This window comes from Populus euphratica, unplaced genomic scaffold (assembly GCF_000495115.2).
Source record: "Populus euphratica unplaced genomic scaffold, PopEup_1.0 scaffold130.1, whole genome shotgun sequence".
Taxonomy (NCBI): domain Eukaryota; kingdom Viridiplantae; phylum Streptophyta; class Magnoliopsida; order Malpighiales; family Salicaceae; genus Populus; species Populus euphratica.
In genome coordinates this window covers 342-10734 of record NW_011500018.1, presented here as the reverse complement: position 1 = coordinate 10734, position 10393 = coordinate 342, and the positions used below count along the sequence as shown (strand labels likewise).

The window sequence follows — 10393 nt, the reverse complement described above, 5'->3', positions numbered from 1 at the left end:
CGTTTTGTGCGTTTACGAAGGATGATCGATTCTTCTTAAAGGGCCCAATTGAAAATTTACTAAACTAGAGTGGTGTTTTCGCAAACCTACCCACCAGAAAATACACCCGACAACAGTGGGGATAAAACTCGAATATACTAGAGGACAAGCACGTGACATCTCTTCACTGGCAAGTGGTAACAAAACTCCTCCACAGCCAACACGCGTGAAAGCTAGGCTGCGAGCATCCGCGGGATAAAATCCCATATAGCACCTCTTATTTTCATAATTTTCAAAACTCTACCCTCTCTTTCTTAACCACCATATCGGCGTCGCCGTCAGTAACCGTCAAATAAAATGGCAGGTACGTTGAATTGAATTCCACTTCTTTGATCGAATTCAAGTAATTACAGAAACAGAATAGAATTTTATATAGCCTAATCTTGAGGTTATCAGCACAGTGACCAAGCTGAATACATTTTTTTTTTACTAATTATTATAGCAATTTAATTTAATTTTTTTGTTTTGAAATTTGCTGGGTTGTGGTGGGTGCAGCAATTGTTGTAAATGTAATTGTAGCAAAGAATAGGCTGTCGGGGACCAATGAATACTACTCCTACCAAAGTGGTAGGGACTGTTGTTCCGCGGCGGCGGCCCCTTATAACCACCACCGCAACTTGCTTCCCTTTCATGGAGGGAAGAATTTATTGGCATGGAGGAGTGGCATATCTTCCATGCATTTACCAAAATACCAGACTGCTTTTGTTAAACGACCACCTATTTACTACTGCAATGGTCTGTTCTAGACTCTCATTTTTTCCAGGTTGATTGATAATTGCATTTTAAAACACTCGTTCTCTATGTATCAGTACGCTTTGGGTTTTCTGTTTGCGATGAACACAGATTCGGTTGCCATAACAACTCTAATTTCGCAACAAAATTTAACTTTTCTGCAGCTGCTTCATCTACGACCGCGGTGCCATATCTCGATAAGGTTGATTTTATGAAGCTTCAAAATGGCAGGGGAGGATTATCTGTGGTTATAGTTATAATCCAGAATTATTTGGCAGCAGTAATTATTTATTTTCTGTTTGGGTTTCAATAGTGTTACCCTTTCTTTCATGGATGTCCCAACAATCCTATCAACTGAAAGTCAACGCATGATTGAAAAAATAATCACCCAGAATTACCTGTGATTTATGCTTGGAAGTTGGAACTATTTTAGCGTTGATTGTAAGTGGTGTAACTCCGAGGTCGTGTTTCTTTTATTCCCCAATGGGAACATAGTGATATTCGAGGTGTGGCTGTTCCTGGGGTCGAGGGAGAACCTGTTACCCTCACTGAACCAGTTACGGAAGCAATAGCAGCAGCCTTTTCTGCCTGGTTATCGGAAAAGAAAAAAGTTGATGCATCCAAACCTCTGAAGGTGTCTGTAGGTCACGATTCCCGCATATCTGCACAGGTGTTGCAGGTAGTTCTTTTTCCTGCTGTGCATAAATCTTTTGGCTATCTGAAACCATCTGCAAACAACCTTTAAGTCCCTCCAGCAGCCCCCCCCCCAACATTTCTGGTTGATCAACTGTTCTGTGAGTCTTTTCAAGCTCATATAATGCTCGTGTCATCAGCATACTGACACTTGTATTAGTTTGGCCGCTGGACCATCAATTGGACAATTACTAGGTAACTGATGGTCCTACAAAGAGGACCGCGTTTTCTTCTGATCTGATCTATCTAGTTATTTTGTTTTGGCTTGGAAATTGATGTTTAGTTGTTTACACTTTTCACTATTGACTCTGTCTCTCTTCTTTTCCTGTGAAAAATTGTAGCAACTAACTTTACCAGTTTTATAAAAAATGTCATTCAAACTCAAAGGAATATAATCATTTGGAAAAAGTGCTACTATCAATACATCTACTGTGCAGTGTTAGAGCTTTTATGTATGGAATTTCCTCATCTACTAATATCATAAATAACTGAGGTTTAATCTTTAACTTCCAGGATGCGGTTACTCGAGGTGTTGCCAGTGCAGGCCTGGATGTTGTTCAATATGGGTGGGTTTATGATTTCTCATCTTGGTTTGATTTTCTAACAATTGTATACATCTCACTGTCCATACCCTTCTTTAGATATTTTAAACTCAATGTTATTGGGCCAAAAATCTCCAGCTAGTGGCCATTAAAATTTCATGGTTGAAGTGTTCTCTCTTTGGCTGGATCTTGTGATGACCTTTTCAGGGAAGACAACTTATATGACACTTTCTCCTCTTGGAAGATCATGAAGGATCTCAGCATAAATTGTGGGTTTCTACACAAGTTAAAAATGGTTTTTTTTTGTATGATGTGTACTTTCCACTGATTGAATGTATGATGCAGTGACCTCATGAGATCAATGGATCAGTGGCTGAGAAATGGTTTAACCTTTGTTCGTTCATGATTTGTTCTTAACTTTTGTAGCATCTTACCTTTTGCAGATTGGCATCCACCCCTGCAATGTTTAATAGCACACTAACCGAGGATGAGGCATTTTTATGTCCAGTTGATGGGGCTATAATGATAACAGGTAACTGGTTGATTTTCTGTTAGACCATGTTCGCCTACTATAATCGTGGGATTTGGAAATGGTGCCTCATAATGGTTGCCACTTTCATTGCTTGAACTTTTGTGTAAACACTGCTTTACTTTAGATCATTAGATCATCTTAGTAGACTTTCTGACTAGCTTACATCTAATCAAATTTTTGGTTCATGTTGTTGTGCAAATAGCTAGTCATCTTCCTTTCAACAGGAACGGGTTCAAATTCTTCACAAATGCTGGAGGGCTTGGGAAGGCTGACATTAAAAACATTTTAGAGCGCGCTGTGGACATATATAATAGTTTTACAGATGAAGGTTTAATGAAATCAAAAGGGAAAGCTTCTGAATCCTTAAAAAGAGTTGATTACATGACTGTGTATACATCTGATCTTGTAAAGGCAGTCCGCAAAGCTGCAGGAAATATAGGTAAATGCTCCAAAATAGTTGTCATAATAAATTGTATTCAGGGATTAATTTCTGTTACCCATGGTTTGATACGCAAATGTGTGAATTGGGGTATGCTACCATCATAGTCCATTAAATATTTTCATTTTGCTCCATTAGGAGACCCCCTGGACCTTGGTCTGCATAATAGGTAGTAGTCTGTCTTCCTCTAACCCTACCTACTCATTTTAGGATTTGAACCTAATTCTAAAAATCCTAAGTTTAATCACTGGGTTGGTCCTTGGGAGTCTTTTGTTTGTAAAAAATATTTTGCATTTTTATGGAGATGTTTTACATTGGATATTTACTTCAATGTTACTAGTACTTGTTTTATTGAGTTTTTGCATGTTAAGGTGGTGTGATCCCATTTGCTAGTTGTTGATTGGAAATTGTTGAACTTTTAGAGAAGCCACTGGAGGGATTCCATATTGTTGTTGATGCGGGAAATGGAGCAGGAGGATTTTTTGCTGTAAGTCATATTGTGATTTATTTGGCTTTCTTTTGTTTATACAAAACTTTATTGTACTTGGCTGTAGCAAAATCTATGCTTGATGTACCTTTAATGCTTCCAAGTAATAAACTTTCTGAACACCACTTCCTCCACCAGCACTTAACCAAGTTTCTTAGATTTTCGTTGTCCAGACTGGGGAGACACAGTCAACAACATATCTGCAGTTATTTTGCTAAAGAACTTCCTTCCATTTCTATCACTCAATCATTTCATCACCTTGTCTTCTAATATGTTAATGTTTCAAATGTTTTTTCAGGAAAAAGTTCTTCAGCCTCTGGGAGCTATCACTTCTGGCAGCCAGTTCTTGGAACCAGATGGTAATGTTGATATTAGAAATTTTCTATGACTTTTGCTATGTGTTTTATTTACATGCTAAAGTAGTTTTTCAAAATAGGTATGTTTCCAAATCATATCCCTAATCCAGAGGACAAGGCAGCGATGAAAGCTATTGCCCAGGCAGTCCTTGAGAACAAGGCTGATTTGGGGATCATATTTGATACTGATGTTGACAGGTGTTCATCATCCCAATCTGTGCAATCATATAGCACATTCATGTATCAGTTCTTTTTAATGTATAATAATTTCTTGTAGATCTGCTGCTGTGGATTCCACTGCTCGTGAGTTCAACCGGAATCGGCTGATTGCCTTGATGTCTGCCATTGTATTAGAGGAAGTAAGATCTTCCTACTTCAGTTGTCTCAAGTGCCACCGTTAAAGCACATGACTTCTGTTCCATTGCTCTTTTCCCCTTAAATTCATTACCAATTTGGCCCGCTCTGTTTTCCATTTAGCATCCAGGAACAACTATTGTTACAGACAGTGTGACTTCCGATGGCCTTACTACATTTATTGAAAACAAACTTGGTATGCAGAAAACCAAAATGGCATATTGTTTATTCCCTGTATATGAATGTGCTTATAGCCTGCCAGTCTTTTTTAGGGGGAAAGCACCATCGATTCAAAAGAGGTTATAAAAATGTCATCGATGAGGCTGTTCGTTTGGTAAGTAGAGATTCTGATTTGTCTTTTACTTGCTGAGTTTTGGGACACTTACAGAAGCAAGAAACCAAATAGGGAAATTTGCATATGCAAGCTTGATCCTTGTGCCCTGTATTGGGGCAGATTTTTGAACTAGTAATAATGCTGGCAGGATGAAATTTTTAACCAAATGGGATTTGATTGTGGTATTTCTGAAGGGTGGATGCAAATCAATATGAAAGTTGCCTTGAGGAAATTGTCATTGAATGATAAACCTATATACAATGTGACTGAATTTGTTTAGGGGTATTTTCTATTTGCTTTTAGTGTGAAATGCAAATCACTATGAAGGTTGGATGCAAATCATTTTGAGCTCCTCATCATATGTTGTGTAGGATCTTGTTGTCTATAATTTAGAATTTTAATGACTTTTCCTTTGTTGATTTTTTTTATTTAACATCTTTCAACGCCAAGCATTTCTTGTTCCCTCTTTGGTATTAGAGGGCTTCAGTGCTATTATATCGCAATTTGGATGATCTACTTTTCTGTAGCTCTTGCTTTATGAATTTTCAAACAAATGCAATGACATTGCTCACAGAACTCTGTTGGTGAGGAATCACATCTGGCTATTGAAACCAGTGGCCATGGAGCTCTCAAGGAAAACCACTGGCTTGATGATGGAGCATACCTCATGGTAGGCATTATATGAAACAGAGCAAGGGTCAAGCATTTTTAGTTTATTGCATTATCAATTTATCAACTTTCTTGTTTACCATTTTCTGTTTATACATGCAGGTTAAAGTTCTAAATAAATTGGCTTCAGCCAGAGCTTCTGGTATTGCTGGAGGCAGCAAAGTTTTGACTGACCTGGTAGAGGGTCTGCAGGAACCAAGAGTTGCTGTGGAATTGAGACTGAAAATCGATCAGAATCATCCAGATCTTAAAGGAGGGTATGGTTCTGTGTCTGGTCTGTCACATTTTTATATTATTTTGCTGTAGTATAACTGATCACTTAGAACATCCAGATCTTTCCGAGAATATGGAGAGGCAGTGCTGAAACTTTTGGAGAACCATGTAGAGTCAGATCCAAAGCTTCAGAAAGCTCCTGTTAATTATGAAGGGGTGAGTTTGACACAGATAAATATTATGTAGGCTGCATTAGTACTTGTAACTTTAGTGGTTTGACGGCTAGTGCCATGCTCTCGAGACATCACACAATAAATTTTCTCCCATACTTGTTCCCTTTTTCCTTAACTTAAACAGGTTCGAGTTTCTGGTTTTGGTGGGTGGTTCCTTCTTAGACTCTCACTTCATGATCCTGTTCTTCCCCTTAACATTGAGGTATAAAATTTGCTTTCAGTTTCTGCATGAACTGCCAATATTATCTCAATATATAGCGACTAAAAGTAATGATGTCTTCAGGCATCTAGCCATGAAGATGCGGTGAAGCTTGGACTTGCTGTGGCTTCTGCTGTCAAGAAGTTCCCTGCTTTGGATACTTCTGCCTTGGATAAATTTCTCCAAACTTCATAAGTTGAGTTTTGAGTTGCGGCCCTTTCAGTTTCCATGCGCAATCCTGTTTGTTGAATTCGGCATCCCTCAAGTGTGGCGTATTGGCCGTAAAGCCAGGGTGCTCTAGAGAGTTTTTCTCGTTAAATCTGATTTTGCTGATGAATATAGAATGCCAAGTTTAAATTTGTAGAGATACTAATTACAGAATAAACGAACAATAACAATAAATAGCATTATGTGCTTGAGTCTTTGTCAATAACAATAAATTGCAGTTTTACTATCCAAGTTCATATGCTTTTCCTTAATTATGTTCTGTTGGCCGGCTACGCACTACCTCGTGCATCAAGAGTAACAATGGTCTCTCTGTCTCAATTTTTCCTTTCGTCTACTGGATGGGATCATATACCATGTTTGTTTCTGTAAAGTTTTGAGAGCCCTTAAATTAAGTTGGTGTCAAACAGATTTTAGCGATCGCGTGATTGAATTGAAGAAGCAGAAGCAGCAAGAAATAACATAGATTTGAAACATCAAGGGGCAGAAGTAGCAAGTAAATCATCTTATCCAAGTCCCTTGAGCTTTACAAAAATGTCTTCTATCACGCAAACAGGCACAGGGTACATTAAAGCCATCACTCTGTTTTTGGTTGGTGTAAAAAAGGACATAAAAAACAAAAATATATTTGATTAAAGAGAGGTTAAATAAAGGACAGTTTTGAAATAAATTTTTGCACAGTAATGTTTTCTTTGTCCTCATTGTCTTATTGTCTTCTATCCTGAAATAATAATTTGTATCTTTTATCTCGAAATAGTAACCATTGTATCCAGACATTACCCTGATGATCTATACATACACAGATTATATGATGCAATTTTCAAATTTTCCTACAAGGTTTTACCTTGTCAATTCTTCGTGTGCACCTAAAAATTCTATGTTGTGATTGGGGTGTTTAGAAGCTTCATCATGAAGTTGAATTTGATATCTGGAGAGGTCTTGGGGTGCGGCCAGTTTGCACCTTCTGGTACCTTGATACTTCTGAAACCGTGTCCCTTATACAGTTTGGTAGCTCCAGGATTATTCGAATCACAGTGCAAAGCAATGGAACGGCAGCCCCAGTTCCTAGCTTGAGCCTCTGCCTTTGCTACGAGCCTTTTACCTATCCCCTTCTGGCGAAATCTCTCCCGAACAGCAACATTCGATATATATGCAATTCCAGTCCTTTGGCAGAAACATATATCACAATTGTAGGAATAAAATTTCAGAAACTAAACGCAACTGAACTGGTGTAGGCAAGAGAAGCTTGTAAAAGAATTAAGTGCACGTATGGAATAAAAGAACATTCAAAACATAAACGATCACTTCTTTGTTTATCAGAGCATTTGTGTTAGGATTGACCTTCCTTATTATATGTTGTTTCAACATCAATATGGATTGGTCAACACAGATTGCCCAAAAAGTATTTCTTCCAGCCACGATCCATCCAAAATATAGATTGATGAACAACTACTTTTCAGTAGTTAATTCTCTTTGATAGCTACGACAATAAACACACCGTGCTGGTTTATTGGCCCACTAAAAGAGTTCCATTCAAATCTACTCAAAACCAATTGCATGCTAGATCGCAACACAAAGTTTACATGATCACAAAGACCTAATTGTCATAAGAGCAAAGCCGAACTTACCTTCTCTGCCTGAGTGGGCCTTTCCTTGGGAGAAAATCAGCAACAGTGTCCACGGTCAATATCCCAGCAATGTAGCCTCGATTAGGACTGGAATTCCCATCAGAACCTCCAATTTTGAAATCTTCACTTCCAATATAGAAAGTCTGATCACCTGGGCTACCAATGACAGCAACCAGACAAGTTCTTCTGCAGCCATTTGGTATGATGAATCCTGATAGCATTGCTACCAGCCTGTCAACCCTTAGCACAAGATGTAGAGGGAAGGAATAATCAGGAAAGAAGGAACTGCAGTGAGTCTCAGCCACTTCCCAGCAATCTTCTAATCTTGCTTCCCTTACAACTATCCCTGGAGATACAGTAGGGAACAATTCAACCACTTGACTCGCTCTGCTGCATAGTCCTACACTCAAAGAACAGAATAATCCAAATAAATTTTAATATCCTAACTATGCATCTGAGTAAAGTACAGATAGATAAGCTAAAAACTTCTCTCCCTCCGTGTACCTTTGTTTAGATATCAAGATTCAAGAAACATAGCAGAAAGCAGAATAAACAGGAATAGATTCTTCTACGCAAGCAAGTGAAAAGGGATTGATAATAAATAACCACATTCTACCATATATTTTTTTTACAGTCTTGCTAGGAAGGATTCTTGTTTTCATAAAGCTGTTCTTTTGCATTCATAAGGAATCCCATCAAGCCTTTGTTTACACAGGTGACTTTACTAGCTAAATTAGCTAACATTGACTGTTGTTATAATGTTCCTGGAGCCGATGCATTGCAACATATCTAACTCCAGTTTTTATCAATTCTGAGATTATGCCTGCCCCATTCACTTTCTGAAGAATGAGGGTGTGAACACGGATGGTTCGAAATCGAAGTCAAGTCCAAATTTAAGAATCAAGATTCGTTAAAAAACGACAACGATTCAGTTAGTCAACTATATCTTTGACTACAAATCAACAGTGAAACAACAGCACAAGAAAGCATGCATACAATAGAATGGTACATATAAGGAAAGAAAACCCACAAAAGATAATCTACAGAAACTTCGAATCCAACAAGATATGAATGAAAAGCTCTAAAGGGTTTGGTGAATTTTGAAGTAGTTAGGTACGTACCTGTTGTGGGGAGAGAGTATTGATGATGAGAAACCCTTGTAGGAGGATTAAAAAAAGATTGTTTCTTGAAATTGAAATTAAGAAGGTTGTTGTTTATGGATGTGGGAAATACTGAGAGTCCCAGCTGTATGGACCGCATTTCTTGTGGAAACAAACAGGAGAGATTCTATCTGGTCTCTCCTCTGTGGAAATGGAGATTCTTTCTGGTTTTCGTTTTAGTTCAGTTAAACATCGTAATGTAAGGAACGTCTCCAGCGTAGTAACTAACAAAATGTAATATATAATCCACAGGTGTTTTTGCCCCCCCACTACACTTCGTGGCTTCTTCGCTCCATGTAATCATTATAATGGAATGTAGATTTTACTAATTTCCTTGCACACGATATAAGTCGGATTAAAATTTTGTTGAATCTAAAAAAAATAATTAGACCATGGAGAAATTTTTTGTTTTGTTATTAAATTCAGCACGAGAGGATTAAATCAACCCGAGGTTTGTAGCTTAGAGGTTGTTTTGAAGCATGATAGTTATTATCTTGTAAGGTATTTTTTATTAAAAAAATATATTAAAATAATATTTTTAATTTATTAAAAATTATTTTTGATATCGATACATTAATATGAAAAGATATATAAAAATATTAACTCAAAACTAAAAAAATTAAAAATATTTTTAAAATATAAAAATAAATAGACTTTTCACCGGCAAGATTTGCCGCTATTTACTAGTTTTAAAATTTTTTTAAATATTTTTTATTTATTAATATAATAATAAAAATATATATTTATAAAAATTAAACATCAACTAAATATCGATATATCTATTTAAAATTACAATGATCTCGTAGAAAATAAATCAAGATAAATTATTACAATTAATTTAAAACTAATAAAATATATTAAATAATAAAAATATATATATATATATATATAATAAAAAAAAAACATGTTGAGTCTAAATGGTGGTTTGTTGTTTAAAATGACAACCAATTCATTACTTATATTAACAGCAATAGATGAAATTAAAAAAAAAAATGTTGAAATTAATTGGTTTTTTTTTAATGCGAACAATGCCCGTAATCATTTTTTTTTAAAAAAAAGGTTTCAAATGTTAACAACTCTTTTAAAAAAATCAAACACTAAAACTGATAGCTATTACTTTTGGTTCAGCATAATGGGTTAATTTATTGACCTGTAGTATAAAACTTGCTTGCATTAACTTTAAAAGATTTTAAAAAATTAAAAATATGTTATTAAAAAAATACTTTATTAAGTTGAATCAATAATCTGTGGATTAACTTAATAACCCAGTGACTCAATCTCTCAATCGAGTTAAATCCTAGACAGATTTGTGAGTGTTTTTTTGGTGTGGTATTTTATGTTTTTAGATACTTTTAAATAATATAACATCAAATTAATATTTTTTTATGATTTTAATATGTTGATGTAGAAAATAAAAAATTATAAAAAAATTAATATTTTCTAAACAAAAAATATTTTTTCTTAAATCATTACATATATATGACCAACCCAAGTTATTTTCTCGTGTTTTATATAATTTTTCAAACCCAAACTTATTCTCTAAAAAAATATTATTTTT

At 35.9% G+C, this 10393-nt stretch overlaps 2 protein-coding genes across 5 annotated transcripts; one reads left to right on the top strand and one right to left on the bottom strand.

Annotated features, from left to right (window-relative positions):
• Positions 1 to 223: 223 nt before the first annotated feature.
• Positions 224 to 6298, top strand: LOC105141766 (uncharacterized). 3 transcript variants are annotated; one of them, XM_011049111.1, is made up of 18 exons: positions 224 to 343; positions 535 to 774; positions 936 to 1002; positions 1267 to 1450; positions 1978 to 2030; positions 2450 to 2538; positions 2741 to 2977; positions 3400 to 3464; positions 3763 to 3823; positions 3901 to 4018; positions 4098 to 4179; positions 4298 to 4370; positions 4447 to 4508; positions 5083 to 5178; positions 5280 to 5434; positions 5510 to 5606; positions 5748 to 5825; positions 5907 to 6298. In XM_011049111.1, exons 1-18 carry the CDS (start codon positions 337 to 339, stop codon positions 6015 to 6017), a joined length of 1875 nt encoding a protein of 624 aa, XP_011047413.1. In that variant the 5' UTR covers positions 224 to 336; the 3' UTR covers positions 6018 to 6298. The 3 variants fall into 3 exon arrangements, with proteins under 3 accessions (XP_011047413.1, XP_011047416.1, XP_011047415.1); XM_011049114.1 differs by lacking the exon at positions 535 to 774 and having other exon boundaries at positions 228 to 343; XM_011049113.1 differs by lacking the exon at positions 224 to 343 and having other exon boundaries at positions 719 to 802.
• A 216-nt stretch (positions 6299 to 6514) lies between these two features.
• LOC105141765 (uncharacterized) lies at positions 6515 to 9060 on the bottom strand. 2 transcript variants are annotated; one of them, XM_011049110.1, is made up of 4 exons: positions 8797 to 9060; positions 7676 to 8075; positions 6892 to 7211; positions 6515 to 6768 (listed from the first exon to the last, which is right to left on the bottom strand). In XM_011049110.1, exons 1-3 carry the CDS (start codon positions 8933 to 8935, stop codon positions 6923 to 6925), a joined length of 828 nt encoding a protein of 275 aa, XP_011047412.1. In that variant the 5' UTR covers positions 8936 to 9060; the 3' UTR covers positions 6515 to 6768; positions 6892 to 6922. The 2 variants fall into 2 exon arrangements, with proteins under 2 accessions (XP_011047412.1, XP_011047411.1); XM_011049109.1 differs by having other exon boundaries at positions 6515 to 7211.
• Positions 9061 to 10393: the final 1333 nt, after the last annotated feature.

Coding starts and splice junctions, on each gene's coding strand:
- LOC105141765 (XM_011049109.1), bottom strand. CDS start 8,935: ATGCGGTCCATACAGCTGGGACTCTCAGTATTTCCCACATCCATAAAC. Junction 8,076..8,796: donor ATACTCTCTCCCCACAACAG/GTACGTACCTAA, acceptor CTTTGAGTGTAG/GACTATGCAGCAGAGCGAGT. Junction 7,212..7,675: donor GGCCCACTCAGGCAGAGAAG/GTAAGTTCGGCT, acceptor TTTCTGCCAAAG/GACTGGAATTGCATATATAT.
- LOC105141766 (XM_011049111.1), top strand. Junction 1,003..1,266: donor ATGAAGCTTCAAAATGGCAG/GGGAGGATTATC, acceptor ATGGGAACATAG/TGATATTCGAGGTGTGGCTG. Junction 5,826..5,906: donor TTCTTCCCCTTAACATTGAG/GTATAAAATTTG, acceptor TGATGTCTTCAG/GCATCTAGCCATGAAGATGC.